The sequence below is a fragment of the Mizuhopecten yessoensis genome, unplaced genomic scaffold (genome assembly GCF_002113885.1).
Source record: "Mizuhopecten yessoensis strain PY_sf001 unplaced genomic scaffold, ASM211388v2 scaffold5519, whole genome shotgun sequence".
NCBI lineage: Eukaryota > Metazoa > Mollusca > Bivalvia > Pectinida > Pectinidae > Mizuhopecten > Mizuhopecten yessoensis.
In genome coordinates, this window is record NW_018406089.1 from 436,279 (window position 1) to 462,933 (window position 26,655).

Below are 26,655 nucleotides of genomic sequence, written 5' to 3' on the forward strand. Positions count from 1 at the left end.
AGTCAGAAGTTGAAAATGCAAAAGTGTCGGTCAAAGTAAAATGTACACACATATACACATCATGAACAACAAACACGGTATCTGCGGTAAGATATTTGTGCACGTTGCATGCGTATAAATATTTATAATAAAAATTCAGCGCCATTCCGATGATCTCATATCTGATCTGCAAAATAGCGTCCGTCAACGAATAACAGCACAACTTTTCTCAATCAAAGTTCCCATGTGTGCTATCAAACGGATGAAGATCTAGAGTGGGAGGGAAGAAGACGCTGCGGGGGGATTTTAGGCAGACACCATATTTTGAACAGCAACATCTAAATAAATCGATAAAGGGGTGAACTCCATGTCACATTTCTCATGTTTGTTTCTCCTTAGAAATCTTTATCACATGGGGTTATTAGTTTAATAAACGTTTTTTTTTATCGTGTACACATATCGATTACCCTTGATGGGCCTCTCGATGTCAGAATGACGCGCAGCTTTGCCTAACGAGTATGCGTGTGTGTGTGTGTGAGCGCTACGATCGCGTCCGTTTCACCTTGACATAAGACTGCAGGAAATTACTTGAACACACCGCCTTGTTTTTTTGAACTGAAACCATCAACAATGCAGAATATTCTTGTGACCGCTGTAATTATGGTCAGTCTGGCCACTGTAGGTATGTATAGTATATTTATTTTTGCATCAGTAATAATTTTTGCGAAACGATTTTTCTTTAATGAGGAGGGAAGTGTAAATATATGTGTGTGTGTGTGTGTATAAATAAACAACGCTCATACGTTTGTAAATACGTTATTTATGTGTATAGATCGATTCAGTTTCCATGGTTTTTGATAACAGCACAAAATATAGGAACCGCAAAACAGGTTCATGTAGGTAGAAATGTATTTGATAACGATTTTTTATAGCAGCTACACATGTGAAAATACTTGGTCTTGGCCTCCATGTAACACGTAAAGCTAACTACAGTTTTGTTGCACTATCGTTCTTCCTATTTACTGAAAATACCTTCTGGTACGTACGTGTCATATCGAAGTGAACTGCTAACCGGGTTTCAGTAACCGCAATATGCGAAATATCCTAATTAGGACTAACACCGTTACATCGACACTTTGACCTCTAAAACCTTACCTCGGGAATTTGCCTAGAAAATGCTGGTTCAGATGTGTAGGGCTACTTTACTCTTTTGTGTATATGTGTATGCGTTCTCGCCCCGTATTTTTTTTATCGAGAATAACGTGAAACTTGGTTTAAATTTTATTTCGCTACTTGAGGCTCCACCTTCACAATTCTCAATAGGACAAACATAGATAAATAACTGAATATGTGATGTAAGCTGTACAATTTTAAATCGGCGTCTTTTATCAAAATAAATGTCGTTTTAAATGTCATGTAGCAAAAAACCGCATCCCAGCCACATACCAACATAAATATATACATCTGTGTATGTGTGTATATGTGAAGATCTGACTGGTAGTGCAAGATAATGGGCCAGTCTTGATGAATCTGACAATGACGAATCAGCGGCTTTCTCCCTAAAGCTGTATACAAATTGTACATCTGAAAAAACACCGGAAAAAACATGTCCGTGTCTTTTTAAGTGTAATAATGTATTCTTCGTTTACGCATCATGAAACAAGTATTAAGATAATCCCGTTTGTGCACGGCCATGTTGGTCCGGCTCGAGCGTTCCTGCTCGCCGATCAATAATGATCTATTCAACCGACGGGCCTTCAATCCGTCGACCCTTCACTCACTGAATGCACAAGTCTTTCTTTAGATGTGGGATTGTTCGATGTGAAGATACAGGGGTGTTGATACTACGTACAAAATGTCACGCAAGTGTTCCTGCTGTAATGTGCAATTCATTGATTCTATATGTTTCCTCGTCCGACTATCTCAGCGAATCTCTCATTTTTACACCATTGCCGTTGTGATAAACAACTACACAATAGGACTCGGATATTGAGTTTGCCACTTTAGTTGTAGGTCGTACATAGCACTGTAATGCTTTGTATTGCTTTGGCTGTCGTCCTATATGAAAGATGGCTGTGTTGTCATCAACACCTGGTGCAAGTTACAAGGCACTTTTTCTACAGACGATATGTGACCCAATTTCTGTTAAGAATGGAGGATCTTGCCCGGGGATCCGGAGATTGCCCCTCCACACACCCCTTGTGAAATAGTGCTGATTCACGAATCCACCTTCCTTGTATAAAAAGGAGTGTTTACTCATAACATCAGCAAAAATGTATTATTTTTGATGAAATGCTATAAAGAACTGTCAGCTTAATTCACCAAATACGATATATTAGCTCATGAACAGTATGGGAGCGCACGACCAAATTATACATTTTGTCGAGAAAGGGTAATCGACAACAAAAAGGTATATGATGCCGAAGCTTATCAAGAATTATATGTTGGCGAACGTATGTAGTTAATTAATGTTGCGTGGTCTGTTGTCTAGTAAGACTAGGGGGCTAAACAACTTACAAAACACATGTTATCAGAGTGAATACCGACACGCATGTTTATTACTGTAACTCTGGCGATACGTTTATCTCCTTGTCAGTTAATTAAGCGCATGTGGGTTTTTTACTGTGACACGCCTCTCAGCTCACAATATGTAGTTACTGAGTTTGGTTAATAAATTACACATACCAAGGATAGACTCTGTGAACTATTTTGAGTTGATTTAACCGGTTTATGATGAGAGTACACTACGGTTTTTTTTTTGTGTTATACCTCCATAACATGAAAAATATATTCAAGTTAATTCAATCTACTATACACAATCACTGTGGAAATCCACTTTTATTGATGGACTCTTTTCTTTTAGAAATTATTGCGTTGCTGTATCAGCCAATCAAAACCGACGTTACAAACGGCGACGCCATTTTTTATGTTATGGGCTGATAACATAAATTTTTAAGCCAATTAAAATGCTTGATACAAGCAAGATTAAATTATGCTATGTGAAATATGATACCGGAAATAACCCGTAAACAGATCTCAAGTACAATTTGTAGGGGAAATAACTTTTATACATACGACACCGTGTGCTCACGTCTTCCTATAGATTATAATTACAGTTTACATTAAGTCATCCTTCGTTATCTATGAAGCATATTATTGCCTTGATCTCCCATTTGCAATTGGTTGCCGCTGAAAGGTCACTTATCATTTTCAGTCGCCAAGCTAGCCAGACACGTCAAATTTATTTGGAAAATTGAGAAATAGACAGAAAACAAGAAAACACTGAACCCTAGTTTCAACACAATGTCATCTTAAAGTAAAACAAATCAGTATATCTGCTAGATGTAGGATCAATTGCCAATTTTCAAAGTTTTATAAGTAAAACTTACTTTATGAAATTTAATTGTTCTTTTACGTACAAAAAACGCTAATTGACCAATATTTACACGTACATGGTACCAATTGATGGCGGGAAGGTTATAATGAAGTTAACAAGCTAAAACACCTTGCCGAAGAGTCTGATCGCCAGCGTGCGAGGGTCATCAGAGTAACAGATGAACATTGAGTCGAAACTTCCAACTTACTTCCTGTTTCATACTTTGTTTAGATGTAAAACTTTTATAAATTAGTAGATATGGGTTGACCAATATCGAAAAAACACAGTGGTTGCCTAGAAGAAGGTTTCTTGTTCCTTAGAAGCAAGTTTGGTTCCCTGGGACTCCAAAGAATAAATTTAGTCCTACGGGATTCAAACTAATATAACTTCTTCAAAAATAGCAAATAACAGCCTCGGAAGAGATTATGTTCTATCATAAATCAATGACAACTGTACAGACGTATGATTTTAATCTCCTTTCGTATAAACGTATGGGCAGTATGACGTCAGGTATAGGTGGCGTTCGGTATACATTTTTGGGCATGGTTTTAACCGTAAAATGTCTTAGCAGTACATATATGGGCATTATGACGTTTGGTAAACATATATGGGCACTATGACGTTTGGTAGACATATATGGGCATTATGACGTTAAATTTACATATATGGGCATTATGACGTTCGATGTACATACATGGGCATTATGACTTTACGTATACATATATGGGCATCATGGCATTTGCTATACATAACATTCATTATAGGCATTATCACGTTCGGTATTCATGTATGGACATTTTGACGTTCTGTACACATACATAGGCATTATGACGTTCGGTATACATACCTGGGCATTATGACGTTCTGTACACATACATAGGCATTATGACGTTCTGTACACATACATGGGCATTATGACGTTCGGTATACATATATGGAAATCATGACTTTCAGTATACATATATTGACAGTATGTCGATTAGTGGGTTTTAATGAACACCATTTCTTAATTCAATTGTGATCGTCATATTTTCCCGAATATTACAAGAATCTAGGGGATGTGAGGTTTATATAACTAACTTCCCTATATCAAACGCTATTTTCAGGTGTTAACTGTTTGAAAAATGTCACTTTATAAAGGTAATAATATGGATATGTGTTAATGACTGATGTATTCGGCTCTGGATGGCCGTAAATATACAATAATGCAAAAAACAGGACCTCATAACCTATTAATGTTGAAGTATAGCCTAAGGCTTCGTCAGACGGAGTTGAGTTTTGACATTTTCACAGTTAGTTCGTGACAGGTAGACAGGAATTATGTATATAATGTATAAACAGGCTACTTATATTGTTGTTCTTTCTCTAGTAAATAACTCTCTCGACACTTCGTATAATTAATACATAAAATGACAGAAAGTCAACGACTTCCTCTGACGTGTCCTGAAAACCAGGAATAAAACGACATCGGCATGCTGGAGAACCAGTTAACGCAGCTTATATAGTAAACAATATTTGTAATTAAACAAAACAGTTCTCATGACCAACACGGAATATCGGACTTGCCATGTGTCGACGATTTCTAACGATTGTAAACCCGTCGCAAACATTGATGGTGTATTGGTTCCGGTCTTGGTACGTCGACGTTATTTTGACGTCGTCTCGGAATAGATGATATAATAGACGTCGGAATAGGTGAAGTCATACAACAACCATTCTAAAGTAGACGTTATATGAACGCTATCACAATGCTGATGTTGTGACGGCCTATATCGGCATTTTCTCACACCCAAGATAGATTAATCCCACGAATTACTCCAGAATATAGATAAAGAATGAAAATATGTACGGAGGACAAGGGATTTATATCCAATTAATGATGTTTTTTTCTTAATCCCAAAGCTATATTGGCGACGTACCGGAAATGACGTTGTCATTTGAAGTTACGTTGGCGCAGTCTTAGGTAATGTTTTAATTGATATATACATCCTAATGAACATTTTATCGATATCGTCCTAGATTGAGGTTGCATTGGCGTTTTAACAATTGCAGAAAGGAGATTCACTTTTTAATGTTTTATAGACGCGTTTTTTGTTGTTGAAGCCGTTCTACATTAACATTCCATAAATTACGCTATGTTACGTTATACAACTGACTTCTTGTAAACGCTTCAATAACACCGCATTTTAACACCTTAGATGGACATTTTAATCTGTTTCTGAATGAATGTTTTGTTGACGCCGTCATAGTTCGATCTTTCATTACAAACATTTTAATTGTGTTTACAAATGACGTTTTATTGAATTTACTTAATTTGACGTGTTAACTCCGTCTCACAGATTGACGTGTTAACGCCGTCTCACAGATTGACGTGTTAACGCCGTCTCACTGATTGACATGTTTACTCCGTCTTACAGATTGACACGTTTACTCCGTCTTACAGATTGACGTGTTAACTCCGTCTCACAGATTGACGTGTTAACTCCGTCTCACTGATTGACATGTTAACGCCGTCTTACAGATTGACGTGTTTACTCCGTCTTACAGATTGACGTGTTTACTCCGTCTTACAGATTGACTTGTTAACGCCGTCTCACAGATTGACGTGTTAACGCCGTATCACAGATTGACGTGTTAACGCCGTCTCACTGATTGACGTGTTTACTCAGTCTTTCAAATTGACATGTTAACGCCGTCTTACAGATTGACATGTTAACGCCGTCTAACATATTGACGTGTTTACTCGGTCTTACAGATTGACGTGGTTACTCCGTCTCGCAGATTGACGGGTTAACGCCGTCTCACAGATTGACGTGTTAACTCCGTCTCACAGATTGACGTGTTAACTCCGTCTCACAGATTGACGTGTTAACGCCGTCTCACAGATTGACGTGTTAACGCCGTCTCACTGATTGACGTGTTAACTCCGTCTTACAGATTGACACGTTTACTCCGTCTTACAGATTGACGTGTTAACTCCGTCTCACAGATTGACGTGTTAACTCCGTCTCACTGATTGACATGTTAACGCCGTCTTACAGATTGACGTGTTTACTCCGTCTTACAGATTGACGTGTTTACTCCGTCTTACAGATTGACTTGTTAACGCCGTCTCACAGATTGACGTGTTAACGCCGTATCACAGATTGACGTGTTAACGCCGTCTCACTGATTGACGTGTTTACTCAGTCTTTCAAATTGACATGTTAACGCCGTCTTACAGATTGACATGTTAACGCCGTCTAACATATTGACGTGTTTACTCGGTCTTACAGATTGACGTGGTTACTCCGTCTCGCAGATTGACGGGTTAACGCCGTCTCACAGATTGACGTGTTAACTCCGTCTCACAGATTGACGTGTTAACTCCGTCTCACAGATTGACGTGTTAACGCCGTCTCACAGATTGACGTGTTAACGCCGTCTCACAGATTGACGTGTTAAAGCCGTCTCACTGATTGACATGTTTACTCCGTCTTACTGATTGACGTGTTTACGCTGACATGTTAACGCCGTCTCATAGATTGACGTGTTAACTCCGTCTCACAGATTGACGTGTTAACGCCGTCGCACTGATTGACGTGTTAACTCCGTCTCACCGATTGAGGTGTTAACTCCGTCTCGCAGATTTACGTGTTAACGCCGTCTCACTGATTGACATGATTACTCCGTCTTACTGATTGACGTGTTTACGCTGACATGTTAACGCCGTCTCACTGATTGACGTGTTTACTCCGTCTCACAGATTGACGTGTTAACGCCGTCTCACTGATTGACGTGTTAACTCCGTCTTTCAGATTGACGTGTTAACGCCGTCTCACAGATTGACGTGTTAACTCCGTCTCACAGATTGAGGTGTTAACTCCGTCTCGCAGATTGACGTGTTAACGCCGAATCACAGATTGACGTGTTAACGCCGAATCACAGATTGCGGTGTTAACGCCGAATCACAGATTGACATGTTAACGCCGAATCACAGATTGAGGTATTAACGCCGAATCACAGATTGACATGTAAACGCCGTCTCACGGATTGACGTGTTTACTCCGTCTCGCAGATTGACATGTTAACGCCGTCTCACTGATTGACATGTTTACTCAGTCTTACAGATTTACATGTTTACGCCGTCTTACAGATTGACATGTTAGCGCCGAATCACATAGTCGACTTATTGTGAGGGATGTTGCCGTCCTTAAATGACTGCAATGATAAATATTTTGTTATTTTATTCAGGATAAGACAAGTTTAATGTTAATAACACTGCACTTTGACATTACGCCGACGCTTAAGATTGACATTTTACCAGTTTTAACGACGCCGTCATATATTGATATTTCAATTGCGTTATGTTTAGGCAGATACATAAATGACGTTTCAATTAAAATGACGTTTTATTTTCATCCCTATCGTTTTCCACTGATTGGGATGGATCGTGACCTTACTTGGTTGGGACTTAGAGGCCTGCAATGACCTACACTCCGAAAGGTATCGATATATATATGTGTATAACGTGTCACAGGGGACATAAAGAGTACAATGAAGTTTTATCACCGACCTTGTTGATGCCCAGCATACATACCAGGGCCAGTTGACAAGGTATCCATGGTATAAGCTTTGGGGTGAATAATGTTCATGTGTGGCATTTTGATGTAATCTGTCACCGTCATCACATAAATGACCAGTGATATGTACGAGTCGGCTATATATAATCGACGTCGATTCGGACACGCTATTCGGCTCTTGTACTTTGTCCTGTTGTTCTCTGACAATTCATTGTACCACATCTGTGGAGCAACCTGCGTACTACTCCCAACTTTTCATGCACAAGATGATGTGAATAGTTGTTCAGATATTGGTCCATATGCGTCTTTTTCTTTTTCAAATAAGGTACACGTGTGTACACATCACTACAGTAAGGTACACGTGTGGACACAGCACTGCAGTAAGGTACACGTGTATAAACAACACTACCGTAAGGTACACATGTGTACACAACACTACAGTAAGGTACACAGGGTACACAACACTACAGTAAGGTACACATGTGTACACAACACTAAAGTAATGTACACAGTGTACACAACACTACAGTAAGGGACACAGTGTACACAACACTACAGTAAGGTACACATGTGTACACATCACTACAGTAAGGTACACGTGTGTACACAGCACTGCAGTAAGGTACACGTGTATAAACAACACTACAGTAAGGTACACATGTGTACACAACACTACAGTAAGGTACACAGTGTACACAACACTACAGTAAGGTACACATGTGTACACAACACTGCAGTAAATACATGTGGATCTTTAAGTACATCGCAGAAAGGAAGCACTCTTGAGACCAACTCACTAATCCATTATTAAATCTAATTCATTATATTAATTGGTGTTTGATTACATCATGCCTTGATGCATCGATATATCAAGGTGTGGCAGGAACATCGCTGTACAAACTTTACAAATCAGGATTTATCTGTTGTCAAGAGACAAGTATGCGCTTGTTTACATAGCAGGGTCATTTGTCTTTTGCGCCGTATCACAACATTCTACCAATACAGCGCCTAGCTACTAATAGACATTTCTCATTTTGAGGCAGACCTAGCAAGGATCCAGAGACGGACACGGAGAGTAATAAATTCAGGGAACATCTCAAAATCGTTTTTCATTTCATCTGTATTAAGGATTGATGTCCCCCTGCTTGCGACAAAACAATAGAGAATTATCTTTTTGTGTTCCTCACCTATAGTTACATCCCCAGATTTTCATAACAATTGATAAACTTCACCAGGCTGATCTCACTGTGCTGGGTGTTTTTTTCAGAAAACATATTTTTCTTAAATTACGGTTCTACTAAAAAAAGCAAGGACTATGTGCATGCAACAGTTGATTGTATTAGTATAGTAGAAATTCGAAAATTCACTCCCCTGAAATTATCCCTTGAACAGTCTTCTAAGGATTCGCTCTCTTCACCCGTGGAATATGTCAAAGCAAAATTGAAGGCTCAGTGTGCGCCACCTGTTGATTTCAAACATCAAAATAATCTCGCGGTCACGTCAACTTCAACTTCAACAGGATACTCTAAAACGTTCAATATACTGAACATTATTTAGAGGCGTCAGAGAGATCGGTTAAAAACAAGTATTTTTATTTTTTATTTTTTAGAACTATATGATAAAAACAACATGTACGCTTAGAATTTGTGAGAGAGGAGATTTGCCTTCAGTGTTGAGAGGTCTGCACTGTCGGTGATGAAGGTTGGGAGGCTGTTCCAGGTACGAAACGGTAAAAAATGACAGGCTTTGAAGTCGGGCGTCTCTCCTTTGTAATCTTCACAGGACAGGCATTAGCCTAGCGATTGTTCAGGTGTTTTTTTTACCTGAGACCAAGCAAACAGCCGTCTTCGTGCATTCAATTTTGCTATGACATATTTCAGGGGTGTAGAGAGCGAATGTGAGCGTAACCTCTGGATATCGAGGATAGGATGCAAAGGTACGAAGAGATGAAAATGTGTGGAACAAGTCCCTTTAGCTTAACGCTATTATTAATAGACACCGTGTTCGCGTATAATATTGTATAATGTGTCTCCATATGATGTTACCTGTTCGCTTTCCTGTAGTCACGTGCATGTGCGTGTACACACTCTGACTTACCCTATACGCTACGTTCCATATACAATTATTTTTGAAATGACCCCTGTATTTGCTTGTCTAGGTCTCGGTCTCCTTGCTCCGTGCTAGGTCTACCCCCAAAACGAGAAAGGTCTATTGGGATGTAGACTATATCCCGACTATAGGCACTATATTGATATCCCGGCCACATTGATAGAACGTTTCTCTTGTGACTATCAACTTCCTGTTCGTTAGCTACCACACGACTGGATACAATGGACACGTCATATAAGCTGTGTGTAGTTTGAAGTGCTAGTTTACAAGACGGTGACACGTGTTTATTGCGTCAGATGAATTCTAGGTGTTTGCGTTAACATTTTGTAGATTTGGGGAGATAATAGACCGCCTGTATCCCACTGCATGACTATAAGAGGCGACTAGTTCGTTTCCCTGTAGACTAACTGGTACCACTCCTCACTGGGCATTAGTTAAACCGATTATGTACCGGTTGTATCCACTGCAGAGCCTAATGATGGGCTAGTTTTTTTCTGTGTCGTCCTTTTTAGGAGATTTAAGGAACCAAATTTGCGAGGACGTTAAACCACGAGAATAAGTCCGTCTGTCGTCTACAGAAAGGGTTACATTTGTCCAACATTCGTATTATTTCTCTACATAGCCACGTGTCCCACATGTCGGTCTGGAAGAGGAGATTTTGATGATTTTTTTAACAAAACGTGTTGAGCTGGTATCTGTCGGTCAAGTGCGGGCTTCCGGTGGGTAAACCGTGCTATCTTTTATTCTATCTCTATATGGTTAACCCACTGGGACCTGAGAATGTTTAACAACTACATTTGGACCTAAACTAAGGTGTTCATTGTAATTTAACACGTGCTATGGGATCAGATAAAATGGCATTTTAACCGAAATTGATCTAAACTCACAAAACATGTAAAATTACACTGAACAACCCAGTTTAGGTCCAAATATAGCTGTAACCAATTCCTAGGTCCATGTGGGGGTAAACCTAGATAATAGCAGCTCGTCTCTGAGTGCATATGACGTCCTTAGGTGGATGTTTTTGGCTGTGGCCTTGAAACTGTATATTAGGAATGTGGTACTGCTAATTATACGCAAAGCTTTCAGAAAGAAAAAAAGAACGTTTGTTTTTGTAATGGCTTATTACTGGATGACCCACATCAATATCAATAAGTAATTACAGGGTATTTTTCTGACCTTCGTCGAACAAACCGTTTGACATCAGTATGAAGAGGTTCTTTACAAAGCATTAGCCTAGATGTTGATGTGGAAGAAACGGCGTATGGCTGAACTGAGAGTCATGGTAGCTTTATGAATGATCATCTACAACATCAATATGTCACAAAGTGCAGAAGACACTCGATGTTGTTCTATGTTGAGTTACCGTGCAACAACTCTGCGTATACGTTGTTGTGTGTCATTGGTGATTAACATCAAATAATTACAAATGCTTTCTCTTAAAATTGTGGATCTATCGTGGAGACTTATACAGATGCCATTTTTACACCATTAACACTTTTCTTCTATAGATACAAGTTCAATACATAAGGAAATATTGATTTGCGGCCGTTAAATAGCGTATTAGTTGTGTGTTTTATTTCTGCAATAAACTGTACAGCAATCTGCCTTGTGTATTACAATCACGTGACCTTTACAATCACGTGACCTGCTGGATGCAGCCATGGAAACAAACAAAACGTGAGTTTATTTCGCCTTACTACTAACCACAAATTGGCTTGTTAGGTTTATAACATGTTAGTACGCTTGGTTTTAACATTCTAATATTTCTGGTTCAGGTTCTTAATATTTTTATAATGTGGTTCAGACTTGAAACCTTTTACTTAGCCTTGTTCAAGCCTATTGTGTTTCTTTCCTAGTCCGTTCGGTGGTCAGCTGCGCTTGATTTTATTGTATGTGTGTGGCTTTATATTTTATGACAAGGCAGTGCTCTTGTGAAAGTTCCATTATTCCAATAATATACGTTTTGGAAAATCATTAATGTCAATTGAAAAGTAATCGAACTGCAATATACGCTGTAGGATAGTTCTGTTATGGAATCGTTTAATCCATCGGAATTCAGGAAAGAAGATGTTACGTCTGTACAAACGGGCATGGGTGCTTTGATTCATATGCGCAAAGGGAGAGTATCGTTGCTGTTCTGTTTGTGAAGTGATGCTTTTCTGTTTGTAACGTCATTAGTTCCGGTAAAACGCTGCATGTGCTATAATCCTCTGTGAAGCATGGATAGTCCCTTAACCGAAAACTTCTGTTTCTAAAACAGTCGGTTTAGATAAAAAAATAATTTATTAAAGATATGTTCTGTTCAGTAACGCGGATGGGTATAACAAGGTGCGCATGTGCGTCTGAGTAAATTTATTATTTATGATTTTTTGTATGTATTTATGGTGATGGTATTTCCGTGTCCTTATACATAGTTAAATGCCACAGCTGTTTGTTGGTGCCCTATTCGTGTATGAATGTCTAAAGGTGTCATTCTGACGTGACAATTAAATTCTGCTATCCAGGTCCCGTATGCGTATATTTATATATATATAACCTTCCATAGCATGGAATACACGTCATACCATCATGGTCGATCCATACCTAACACTTCCTGTGATGGACGTTAATCCGCACAGTCGTACTAATCAAATAATATCAAATAATCAGCATGTCTGCCAACACGTAACATAGCATGCCCGTCCTTCTGTCTGACGCTTTGTTCTTAATAACCAGCTCAAAACTAATGTCTGGGCCTTTTGTCCGGCCGTCCGTTCTACTCAAAACTAATGGCTGGACCTTTTGTCCGACCGTCCGTTCTACTCAACATGGCTGGGCCTTTTGTCCGACCGTACGTTCAAATTATCAAAATGTATGTTCACATTTCATTTTTCATGTCCGGACATGTCTGAAAATCCGTACTAATTAAAACATGTATGTCCATGCATCACATTTAATGTCCAGGTCTTCTGTCCGATTGTCCGTACTAATTATCAGCATGTATACATGCAGATATTTCTCCCACAACCACTATAGGTTTCCACACTCTCGACTCTATGGATAAACCTGCTAGGAATTTGCAAATGTCTTTGTTTACCCACTGTTTGGTGTAACACCCTTGACGTTATTTCATTGGTCAATCTTTTAATTATGACGTCACTTTACAATGCTTTGTGCCGTCATTCTTTATGGCAATAGTTTTCTCGATATCAAATGATATGAATAGGAGAAAAATGTCCCCAAACTCGTGATAGCTGGTTTTCATGCTGATCTTACTCTCATTAGTGAATTTTCAAATTGTAAAAGACACTCGTTAAAATTTATCTAGCTGAAGTTATATCAACAAGATAATAAACAATCACTTTTTGGGAAACCTGTTGTCCACACACAACATAACATGTGCGGGCCTTCGGTCCGATCGTCTGTACTAATTACCAATAATAAATATGTCGCTACATGTTTAAACCATGCTTAGTAACCTAACACGCTCAAAGGGCAAAGTTCATTATGTACTACTTTCCACCAGGAAAGTTTGCTTCTTACCATCATTACTAGTGCCTCACATTTGTAAGCATGCGCCCTGTTAACCAGTTTGTGTTTCTATATTTACTGCCCTAGTGCTATTTACCTTCTCAGTTAATACGTCAAGTACTTCTGCTCTTTAATACAAAAGCTCTGATATTTTTACATCCCATATTTTAACGAAAGTTTATTTAATTTTTTAATTATTTCGTGCAATAATTTGCTTTTTGAAATCAATACATTTTCCATATTTATACCAATATAAAGTTTTTCGAATTGGAATTAATTTAATTGGGTTATGTAATCCTTATGCATGTGATATTACGTGTTATGTGATATTAAGTGTAATTGATATGTGATATTAATAGAAGGTTTGATGATTTTCAGGTCATGCACTCTCCTGCTACAGCTGTCGGTCCGACCGGGTCCCGGAATGCGGGAAAACGTTCAGCGTGGCGGAGAGAGAAAAGACCAACTATATAGCGAAGTGTGACGTCTCATTATCGCCAGTAGGATGTAATAAAATTATCACCAGTGAATACAATGACGGTAAAGATTCCTGAACGTCTATTTCTTGTTACAATTAACAGATTAAAGAAATTCTGTAATGAAAATTAAAAAAAAAAAAAAAAAAGGTTCCCTGTTCCATTTCTTACAATGTATGGTGTGTAGGCTTATTGGGTTATTGTGTTTTCACTTATTTGTAAATTATTTTGAAAGCGATAAACTATTGACAAATACTGATAAACTGCTCTATTAATAATTACATGGTAAACTTTATATTCATTTTCATAAACTTTATATTATTATACATACACTATGAAAATGCTTCAAAGTTGACCTTTTGTGTTGTACAGTATTGGCTTTATGGTTTAGTACAAGTGTGTGTTGTAGGGCTGGCAATCTGAGGCTGTGACAGTGTTGTACAGTATTGGCTTTATGGTTTAGTACAAGTGTGTGTTGTATAGCTGGCTGTCTGAGGCTGTGACATTGTTGTAGGGCTGGCTGTCTGAGGCTGTGACATTGACTTTGTTATAGGGCTGGTTGTCTGAGGCTGTGACCTTGTTGTAGGGCTGGCTGTCTGAGGCTGTGACATTGACTTTGTTGTATAGCTGGTTTTCTGAGGCTGTGCCATTGTTGTATAGCTGTCTGTCTGAGGCTGTGACATTGACTTTGTTGTAGGGCTGGTTGTCTGAGGCTGTGACATTGACTTTGTTGTATAGATGGTTGTCTGAGGCTGTGTCATTGTTGAATAGCTGGTTGTCCAAGTCAGTGACATTGACTTTGTTGTATAGATGGTTGTCTGAGGCTGTGCCATTGTTGAATAGCTGGTTGTCCAAGTCAGTGACATTGACTTTGTTGTATAGATGGTTGTCTGAGGCTGTGACATTGACTTTGTTGTATAGATGGTTATCTGATGCTGTGCCATTGACTTTGTTGTATAGATGGTTGTCTGAGGCTGTGCCATTGTTGTATAGCTGTCTGGCTGAGGCTGTGACATTGACTTTGTTGTATAGTTGGTTGTCTGAGGCTGTGCCATTGAATTTGTTGTATAGATGGTTGTCTGAGACTGTGCCATTGTTGTATAGCTGTCTGTCTGAGGCTGTGACATTGACTTTGTTGTATAGATGGTTATCTGAGGCTGTGACATTGTTGTATAGCTGTCTGTCTGAGGCTGCGACATTGACTTTGTTGTATAGCTGGTTGTCCGAGTCAGTGGCATTGACTTTGTGTGTTGTATAACTGGTTGTCCGAGTCAGTGACTTTGACTTTGTTGTAGGGCTGGTTGTCCGAGTCAGTGACCTTGGTTTGCTGTAGGGCTGGTATTCAGAGTCCGTGACCTTGATCTTTTGTGTTAAAAAGCTGGTTGTCCGAGTCAGTGACCTTGGCTTTGAGTAGAACTAGTTGTCTGAGGCTGAAACCTTGTCTCTGTTTGACGTACGTCTGAGGGTTTAACCTTGACATTGTTTGTTGTAGAGCTGGCTATCCTCGAGTTAAAGTTAGACATTGTTTCTTGTAGAGCTGGTTGTCCGCGGGTTTAAACTTTACATGCTTTGTTGTTAAGCTGGTTATGCATTGGTCTTACCTTGACCTTGTTTGTGTAGAGCTAGTTGTTCGATGGTATAACCTTGAACTTGATTGTTGTAGAGCTGGTTGTGTTATGGTATAACCTTGACCTTGTTTGTTGTTGAGCGGTTGTTCGAGGGTATAGCCTTGACCTTGTTTGTTGTAGAGCTGGTTGTTTGAGGGTATAGCCTTGACCTTGTTTGTTGTTGAGCTGGTTGATCGAGGGTATAGCCTTGACATTGTTTGTTGTAGAAGCTGGTTGTTCGAGGGTATAGCCTTGACCTTGTTTGTTGTAGAGCTGGTTTTCCGAGGGTATAACCTTGACCTTTTTTGTTGTAGAGCTGGTTGTTCGAGGGTATAACATTGAGCTTGATTGTTGTAGAGCTGGTTGTCTTATGGTATAACCTTGCCCTTGTTTGTTGTTGAGCTGGTTGTTCGAGGGTATAGCCTTGACCTTGTTTGTTGTAGAGCTGGTTGTTCGAAGGTATAGCCTTGACCTTGTTTGTTGTTGAGCTGGTTGTTCAAGGGTACAGCCTTGACCTTGTTTGTTGTAGAGCTGGTTGTTCGATGGTTTAGCCTTGACCTTGTTTGTTGTAGAGCTGGTTGTTTGAGGGTATAGCCTTGACCTTGTTTGTTGTAGAGCTGGTTGTTCGAGGGTATAACCTTGACCTTGTTTGTTGTAGAGCTGGTTGTCCGAGGTTGTTATTATAACGTGTCCGCCAGTGATTACTTACCGGTCGACTGTAGCGAGTACCTTCGCTCCACTGTGTGTCACTGTCAGGGAGACGGCTGTAACGGGCAGGGAGGACTAATCAGTGACGCAACTTTCCTGTTGATGTCTGTGATGATGACCATTCTGCTCTCCAAATGGTGATTGATGATCAGCGCAGCATTGTTGTTCCATGAGCAACGAGCAAGGAAAGCGGTCCAGTTATTTTTTTCTCTAACATGTTTGGGTGGAATTTGGGTCAGCGAGTTTTTTTAATCCAACCAAATGGTTTAGATTTCTCCAATAGTTGCCAGAAACACTGTGTAAGAATCTCAATTCTGTTTAGCGGATGAGGTTGCATGACTTCTGCTAAGGAACGTTCGCCCAAAATCTAGATCTGATAAACAAGGTCAGTAGATATATATTGATATGCGTCAATAAAACTCGTAGTGTAAAATCTGGAGCACAAACAGCTGATTGTTTTAACAAACCCTTTATTCAGGGACAATAAAACAAACCAATTATTAAGGGACAATAAAACAAACCCGTCATCAGGGACAATAACACAAACCAATTATTCAGGGACAATAAAACCAACCAATTATTCAGGGACAATAACACAAACAAATTATTCAGGGACAATAACACAAACCAATTATTCAGGGACAATAACACAACCCTTTATTGAGGGACAATAAAACAAACCCGTTATTAAGAGACAATAAAACAAACCCGTGATTCAGGGACAATAACACAACCCGTCATTCAGGGACAATAACACAACCCGTCATTCAGGGACAATAACACAACCCTTTATTCAGGGAGAATAAAACAAGCCCGTTATTAAGAGACAATAGAACAAACCCGTTATTCAGGGACAATAAAACAAACCCGTCATTCAGGGACAATAAAACAACCCTTTATTCAGGGACAATAACACAACCCTTTATACAGGGACAATAATACAAACCCGTTATTAAGAGACAATAAAACAAACCCGTCATTCAGGGACAATAACACAACCCTTTATTCAGGGACAATAACACAACCCTTTATTCAGGGACAATAAAACAAGCCCGTTATTAAGAGACAATAGAACAAACCCGTTATTCAGGGACAATAAAACAAACCCGTTATTCAGGGACAATAAAACTAACCCGTTATTCAGGGACAATAAAACAAACCCGTTATTCAGGGACAATAAAACAAACCCGTCTGTCAGGGACAATTACACAACCCTTTATTCAGGAACAATAACACACCCCTTTATACAGGGACAATAATACAAACCCGTTATTAAGAGAAAATAAAACAAACCCGTCATTCAGGGACAATAACACAACCCGTCATTCAGGGACAATAACACAACCCTTTATTCAGGGACAATAAAACAAACCCGTCATTCAGGGACAATAATACAACCCTTTATTCAGGGACAATAACACAACCCGTTATTCAGGGACAATAAAACAAACCCGTCATTCAGGGACAATAACACAACCCTTTATTCAGGGACAATAACACAACCCTTTATTCAGCGACAATAAAACAAACCCGTTATTCAGGGACAATAAAACTAACCCGTTATTCAGGGACAATAAAACAAACCAATTATTCAGGGACAATAAAACAAACCCGTTGTTGAGGGACAATAAAACAAACCAATTATTAAAAGACAATAAAACAAACCCTTTATTCAGGGACAATAACACAAACCCGTTATTCAGGGACAATAAAACAAACCCGTTATTAAGAGACAATAAAACAAACCAGTCATTCAGGGACAATAAAACAAACCCGTTATTTAGGGACAATAAAACAAACCAATTATTAAGAGACAATAAAACAAACCCGTTATTCAGGGACAATAAAACAAACCAATTATTCAGGGACAATAAAACAAACCCGTTATTGAGGGACAATAAAACAAACCAATTATTCAGGGACAATAATACAAACCAATTATTCAGGGACAATAAAACAAACCCATTATTCAGGGACAATTAAACAACCCCGTTATGCAGGGACAATAAAACAAACCCGTTATTCAGGGACAATAAAACAAACCTGTTATTCAGGGACAATAAAACAAACTCGTTATTCAGGGACAATAAAACAAACCAATTATTCAGGGACAATAACACAAACCCGTTATTCAGGGACAATAGAACAAACCCGTTATTCAGGGACAATAAAACAAACCCGTTATTCAGGGACAATAAAACAAACCTGTTATTCAGGGACAATAAAACAAACCCGTTATTAAGGGACAATAACACAAACCAATTATTCAGGGACAATAACACAAACCAATTATTCAGGGACAATAAAACAAACCCATTAATCAGGGACAATAAAACAAACCCGTTATTCAGGGACAATAAAACAAACCCGTTATTTAGGGACAATAAAACAAGCCCGTTTTTAGGGACAGCAAAGTCCGTCTCGGAAACAACCAGTCAGGTTGCATATGGGGGCCACATCCGAGTTTTAGTAAAGTAAAAAATAAATGAGCAAATACAAAGAAAATAATGAAATGTTATCGTTCACTTTTCTACTGGAAAGATTGCATTATTTTGATTAAACACACATGCTCCCTTTAGATATCAACGAAAACTTTAACTTTATAAAGAAATATATGTAGCTATATAATGTTGAAAAGTATAGAAGACGTTGGCATTTTGTCCTTTAGACTACTTTTTTATCGGTCCTACTAAAACACTGCTAGTGACATTTAGTAATTGAGGCATGTGGACATATATTTTGTGCATGTACATTGTACATATCTGCTACAATATACTAGTATTGCCACTAATGTTAAGCAATGTAAAATAACCCGCTGGGGCCTGACGCATTGTTGGTGTCTTTATAAGAATATTAGTACGATATATTTACAATTTCTACTGCAACTATACATACACTAATTATGTCATTATTATTATTATTATATATATATATATATACAGTTCCTACTGCAATACGTATATTGAATATGTTTGTACAAATAATAGTTATATATATATACATTCCCTGTTACAATTATACATTCTGGTCCCTCCGATTTACCTCACAACAAACGCGATAATAACAGTATGAAAAATATCAGCAATTTTTTGCTTGTCCATGTTGTATGTAGCTATATTTGGTGTTAAATGGATTTTGAATATTGTCTGTGATGTAGTATATTTCACACGTCAGGTGTGAAAGCTTCCATGGAACGTAGATTGACATGATCGAACGACCGTCCCAGTAGAAGTAGTGGAGGATCCTGGGTGACAACAGTTGAGGGAGTCAAGTTCGATCACCTGGAACTGGACAGGAGAGATGTCGTTTAATAAGTAGACCAGGGCATGTAGGCAACGAGTCGAATGGTGTTATGTTAGTCATTAGTCAGAACAGGACCTGGGGAGGACAACGAGAAGTAGGTCATATTGATCAGAATAGAATCGGAAGGATCAAGGAATGTGCATTTTGTAAAAACATGAAGCTCGAGGGTTGTTGGGGGAGGGGTGCATTCTTTTTAGTCTGAATAGAACCGGACCGTTACGCCGGAATGGGATCAAAAGTACAAAGGGGGGAGTGCGTTCGAATAGACAAAATAGAACCAGGACCATGGGATGTGTGTTTGAAAAATTGTCCCACAGGTCATAGAGGACATGTGCATATGAAATTTAGATGTGTTTGTGCATTTTTTTACATTTATATTTATGTATTTACATCTTCGAGATTCAAGGATTCTTCTCTCTATAAACGTATGTTGGTGTAGAGAGGATGCGTTTCGAAGTTCACTTTTATTGTTATTTATTATTATTGATTTTTCAATGTTGATTTTACTTTCTTTATGTGCAATGCCTGCTACAACAAACTCTGTAACAGAACATAGTCATCCTCTGCTCGATCAATCGATTATACAAATATTTCTACCTTGTAATCCAGGCCGTATTTATAAACGCACCGACCGTACATATAATCGCACATGCTAACTACCTCCTTAGCATGTGCGATTAAAGAAATTAGTGTTTTGAAAGCAAAAAAAAAAGCAAAAGAAAAATGCATGTGGCAGTTTAAGTATTTTGAAGCGTTTTATCGTTACAATTTCCTACATCGTCAGCATTTGTTTTCTGGGAAATATTTACATATGTTGTTGTTACCTTGTAAGTTGTATATAATCGGTATCACCATATGCAATAAACGTATGTTCGTGTAATACTCAGTTTTTTTATTGGTAGTTGTTGTCACTTACATTAAGCCACAGACACTGGACTCATAAGACCACGGTGTCGGAGGGGGAGAGGGGGACACGGGTTCAAATACCAGCGTACTGACACGTATTATCCGTGAAACCTGTGTCACTCTACAGATGTAAATGTCGTATTGTAAATTATGTTCTTTGCAAATAGAGATCATCGACATTCAGCAATCTAGTTTTACTGCGTAATATATTGGATCTCAAACAAATTATATACTTCAATAAATAGGTGTGAACTCAGTGTTGCAACGAAATGAATCTCCAGATTGCAACAACAGATTGAATCTCAATAAACGAATGTGTAGATTTATCTGATAAAAACAACTCTTTGATTTGACAACCTAATATCCTTCACTGTGTGACGTCGTTCCTTTGTTTTATGAGGGTGACACTATATACTTGTATACATATTGAAAGCATCCATAAGAAAAAACATTCCGAGTGTTGGAGAGGCCTTCTATCTACATCTATATAATATGGTGTAATGTGTGCGGTATGTGTTAGATTACGTTATTCCTCACAGAACGCTGTTCGCTCTTTTGTGTATAATTGTTTGTTTTAGAGGAAATAAAAAGAGATTTGTCGATCTCCTTCGTTGTTCTCTTTTGTCATATTACGTTAGTTGTACGTACGTGACTAGTATTGGCGTGTACATTCAATACAAGCCGAGGCGAAATTTAAAACCTTTCATTGTAAATGAAGATGCACTGATTTAATTCAGATATATTAGCTTCGATCGACGAAGCAAGCAGTATATATTTACAGAAATAGAACCCATGTGATGGAAGAGCCACCATTTAGCTTGAACATTAACAGATTGACGGGAGGTAACTCTCTTTTAATCACTAGTCCTGTCGCAGTCATTTTTGTACGGCGATAAACATTATAAACTGTTTTCTAAGATAACTAAAGAAATAAAGGATAAATATTGTAATGTAAACGGAGTATTGTCGCAGTGGTATTGATATTAACGTACATTGTACGCATCATCAATGCTGTCTTACCTTACACCGTGTGTTAAAAAAGTTTTCTTTCTTTTTGCGTTGGTGAACCTCTGGAAATGAAATGAAACGAATCAATCAATCTATTTTTAAACAAGCAGATTATAATATCAACAAAGGTCTTACACTTTTGAGGTCAAGAATGTGGCTTTGCTAAATGCTGAACGTTACATAAAAGGGTGGGAAAATCGAAGGGGGACTGGCGTCAGTATGTACCGAAATTGAGGAGGCGGAAAACGATTAAATTCTTCAGAATTTTCATATTTAAATTTACCATATACATGTAATTTGATGTTGGTCCGTATCTGGAATACCGAGGTCGATACCCGTATTGAAGATTACCGTATTTATATACATTTTTTCAGCCTTGAAGATTACCGTATTTTCTCTTACACAGGCAGACGTGGTAATATACGTACATGATTCCCTTACATCAACAGTGTCGCTTTCTAAAAACGACATTGAAAAAAATCAACTGTTTTATAGCCTGATATATCATTTGTATAGCTAATGTACGCTTCCACTTGGATTTGACTATGATACGGAGATCCTCCATGGTTTGTAACAAACAGCTACATACATCTTCTATCGTACATTGCTGGTGTTTTCTGTCATTACTGATGTTTTTGTGTTATAGCATGGGCAGGCAAGTGTGTAGTGTGCCGGTCAGACCGCGTGGACGGATGTGGAGAGACTATGGATATAGGCATCATTAACGACCACACTCAGTCATGTAACTCGAGTAGCTGCGACAAGAGGATTAACGAGGAGTTCCACAGTAAGTCTTGGTAACTGGTCATCAGTCATTGTAAACATGCTATTCTAGTCCGGCCTGCGCCTATCCGACTTAAAATTCAATAGCTTATATATGCACAAAATGGATTCCCCGGCATGTAATGTGATGGGGCTATTCCGTCTTTGTGTATTGCAGAGTTATCTTCTCTTGTGAGCAGGTACTGATTGTTACGTCATTGGTATGAGTGAGAAAAATTACGTCGTTTTCTCAAAAATTGATGACGTTACTCTCATAAAAAAATGACGTAACAATCAATACGCAAAGACGGAATACTGTTACCCTTGTTCGTCTGTCCATACAATGACATACTCTCTCAAGGGGTTACATTGGATACCAAGCTTTAACGAGTTCTCGTTTCAGCATTATAAACTCAAGATTAAACAGTCGCTATATTTACATACATCCATGCAGTGACATCATCTCGCCGACATATTTGTTGGTTGGGGGTGGAGTCGGGCGGGGCGGTTTGAATGTGCGTTATTAAGCTTAAGTACAAGCCAACATGGATTAGAATTATTGCACAGAAACGTATATTCTATTTATAACAGCAATGACATTGACCTTTAACAATCGTAATCGCAAAAAAAATCATTTTCGGTAAAAAAGCAGTGAAACCAAATTTCTTATTTATCGTAACAGTAACCTTGACCTTTACCTTCTTACCCGAAAAGCAATCACAAGCCTGCCCTTTCAGTGAGAAAGCACTGCAGTAAACTTTAAGTGAATATCACACAAGAGGTACATAATAATAGTTCAGTAAGAAGGTATTAGGATATGGACATTGTACCCGATAAACCACTATACATTTCAAAATGGTGTCCAGTAATATCTAAGTCGGATTTGACACTTAATTTGCAAACGGGATATAGCTTTTATAAGGATTGTGATCAACTAGATTTTAATTTAATTCTTCTGGATTAGGAACGCAGGTTTCGGATTAATGTATACAATTATTTGTTTGTAGAAAATCGTTCTAGAAGTTAGTGTCAAGATTGTATGACCGTATATTGTATCGTTGTTTGTTTGTAGCTCTCGTAATCCGGCAGTGTGGCCAGGATGGGAATTTTGACGAGGATTACTACTCTGCCAAATGCAAGGAAATGACCAATTTCAAGGTGTGCAAGTGTAGGGGCGACGTGTGTAATGGTCAGTCAAACATCGTGTCCAGTCTGAGCGTGCTGACCAGTGCTGTACTGGCAGTCCTTGTACTTCTTAGACAGATTTAGTCACACGAGGAAACATGGATACGACTGGTATTACATTAATTTAACATCACTCCGAGTTGTTATAACAATAGAGAATGTGTAAGATTAAGGTGTAAGATTATGTGGACCTTAAATAATGTCGAGAAGCTGTTTGCATCTGAATGTGTGTATATAATATAGTTTTGTGTAACTGGAGACGTTCATATATTTAGTAGATACTATTTATGCTTGGTGATTTGGAGTTGTATATCGGCACATTGAAGAGTCAGAGAAATGATGACGTCACTACGGAATCTCAGAGATGGTTACGCCCCAAAAGATTCAACTGTAGTGACGTCACTGAAGAGTTTAAGAGATGGTGAGGTCACTGTAAAGTCCAAGAAACGATGACGTCACTGTACTGAGTCTTACGAATGGTGTCACTGTTTGCAGGGCCCAGTTGTTCAAAAAGTGATTAGATTAATCAGTGATTAGCGCAAAGTTTATTTTTTTTGTAACTTTTAAACAAAACTATTGAATTAGTTACAATTTTCTAGATATCAAATATTTAGTAAAGTGAAGTCACATGCAAAACTGTGAGATTTTACCTTGTTTATTGACGTAATTATTACAGATTGAAATATGTCGTTAGACAGTGATTAAGCTAACCACCTTTTGAACAACTGGGCCCTGAAGTATGGTAACGTCATTTTATAGTCTGATAGATCGTGATGTCATGATTATGTACATGGATCTTCCAATTTGTTGATGTCGAGAAAAATGGATGGTTGTGTTCAGTAATACTTTTATTTGACCCGATAAACTTCATTATTGTGTAGGAAACTGGTTAATTATCACAAAAACAACTTTTACAAAGTCCTAAAACAAGTGGGCTTTTTAGCCACAAGCTGTTCTGATTCATTGTTGGATTTCACAAGTTTCCTTGTGACATTTGCTTATATTTGTATAGATATAGTCTATGCGCGCTTTCAGCACACACACGTGTTCTTTGGTCCGAGCACAGGCATCGGCGTCTGGCTTGCAAATTATGAAGGGTCTCGCTCTACACAGCTCAGATACTACTGGTATGAAACAGACACGGATGCCTGTGTTCTGAGATTGTTGTACCATGATTCATCACATGTGTAACCACAAAGACGGGATAGGCTCATGGTGTGTAAGTAGTATTTTAAAACTGCCAAACAAAAGGATGCTGGAAAATACTCCGATATTTCACGTTTAACAGCATTTTCCCATTATTATTTTGGTAAAAACAACTTTTCGGGGCTGAAGATTACGTATGTTTTTAAAGTTCATTGTAAATAGACTGTTTTGTGTTACATTATATAATGTACATATTTTACCACGTTTGTGAAGTAACGACACTATTGGACGATAGACCATGCGCGTGCATGTATTATATTCCATCAAACCAACACTATTCCAATTTGGGATGCCAAACATTATATACCAAGTTGTATACGATAGCCGGAAGGTTGTATTGATCAGGACTCTATGCATTTACATTGATGTTTGAAGAGTATTTGTACAAATATTGTAAATTCGTAGCTAAAGTGCCATCGTTACTAGCATTTAACCATCACAGTTTGTTGTCAGAAATACTGTACCTCCTAATCATTCCTCTCACCTGTTTTGGTGTTTAGTTTGTTTGTTTTAATTTCATAACTCGTACTACCATTAGCAGTTTTCCTATACTCAATAAAAAAAAAAAAATCTCACAAAATCGACTTTTGTATTTCTTCACTTCGCACAGCCTACTATTGGCTCATCCTCGATAACCAGCGGTTACATGTACGCTTACTTACGCTCTCTGCACCCCTGGAATATATGATAGCAAAATTGAAGGCACGCGACTAGCTATTTAGTTGGTGTCAGGTAAAAAAACCTGACCAATCACTAGGCTGATACTTGTCCTTTGAAGATCACAAAGGAGCGACGCCCGACGTCCTGTCATTCTTTACCGTTACGCGACCGCGAGATTCTTTTAATGTCCATCAAAGGATCAAACTAGTCTTCTCGCCTTATCCATTATGTGCTGCATATTGAGCCTTCGATTTCGTTATGACATATTCCAGAGGTGCAGACAGCGTATGTGAGCGTAACCCCTGGATATCGAGGATGCTAACAGAAGGGCAGTTGTAGTAATATATGAACGAATTCTTCACTGTTAATTTATTACATGAACACGTTAGAATGGGGGTTTATTTCATATTTTGACTCAATTCTATCCAGTCTACCTGAAACATTGCAATAATGAAATGGCCGTTGCTGTAATTTATGTCTCAACGGAGTTCAAACTGGAGTTGGAGATATATGTAAACAAAATTCCTTCTGTTGAAAAGAAGTATCCCGAATGTGCAAAATGCAAAAGACCTCTTCCATACAGGTTTGAATGAAGACAGAGACGATTTGATGATGGTCTGCAGAAGAATTTCGGTAAATAAAACTTAATTAAGATTTATTAATATATTGCTCGGTAAAAAAATCTATATCATTAAATTCTGTACACAATACACAGCAAAATTCCAAGGTTGGTAGCGTTTAAACTTTATCTTTTCCGTGATTCAATAACACATCATAGGACAACACCATCTTTACCGCATGTAATGAGCAAAAAGGACATTGACTTAAAAATAACCTTCTTAACGGTACCAACTTGCTTCGGATTGAAACTGGCGGTTAACCAGGAATAGCACATCAAGAGTAAAAAAGAACACAAAGTTGGGGTTTCCAAAATGACCCATTGATAACCTTAATACATCAAGATCATTTAGTTTCATGTCGATTCTGGCATCAGATAAAGTCCTCGTTTCTCAGATGTTTGGCACTGTTTACTATAACCTCAGGTGGTGCACCAGTGGGTGAATTATTCTCCAGTCAGGAACCGTCTCGCTGATCTCTACATATACCTCTGTATCAGCTCCTATCACTCTCGTTTAAGGTTTCTGAGAGATCAAACTATTGCTTTCATGATGTCAACTGTTCAGCCCGATTCCTCAGTCATTTTGACGCTAATATTTATCTCCCCCTGTCAGCTACCCCCTCTTCTTTACCATTCATCAAAAGGATTGTCTTGTGTAGCTCCAGTACATTCGTTC

At 38.4% G+C, this 26,655-nt stretch overlaps 1 protein-coding gene across 1 annotated transcript; it reads left to right on the forward strand.

Moving 5' to 3' along the window:
* Nucleotides 1-484: 484 nt before the first annotated feature.
* On the forward strand, nt 485-25,280 carry LOC110450804. The gene is made up of 3 exons (XM_021498517.1): nt 485-661; nt 22,194-22,334; nt 23,382-25,280. Exons 1-3 carry the CDS (start codon nt 610-612, stop codon nt 23,576-23,578), a joined length of 390 nt encoding a protein of 129 aa, XP_021354192.1. The 5' UTR covers nt 485-609; the 3' UTR covers nt 23,579-25,280.
* The last annotated feature ends 1,375 nt before the right edge of the window (nt 25,281-26,655 follow it).

Bases quoted from the DNA above. Each gene is read 5' to 3' on its own strand.
- LOC110450804 (XM_021498517.1), top strand. From the start codon at position 610: ATGCAGAATATTCTTGTGACCGCTGTAATTATGGTCAGTCTGGCCACT. The intron at 662-22,193 runs GTATGTATAGTA...TTTGTGTTATAG, and splicing joins GGTCAGTCTGGCCACTGTAG to CATGGGCAGGCAAGTGTGTA. The intron at 22,335-23,381 runs GTAAGTCTTGGT...GTTTGTTTGTAG, and splicing joins GATTAACGAGGAGTTCCACA to CTCTCGTAATCCGGCAGTGT.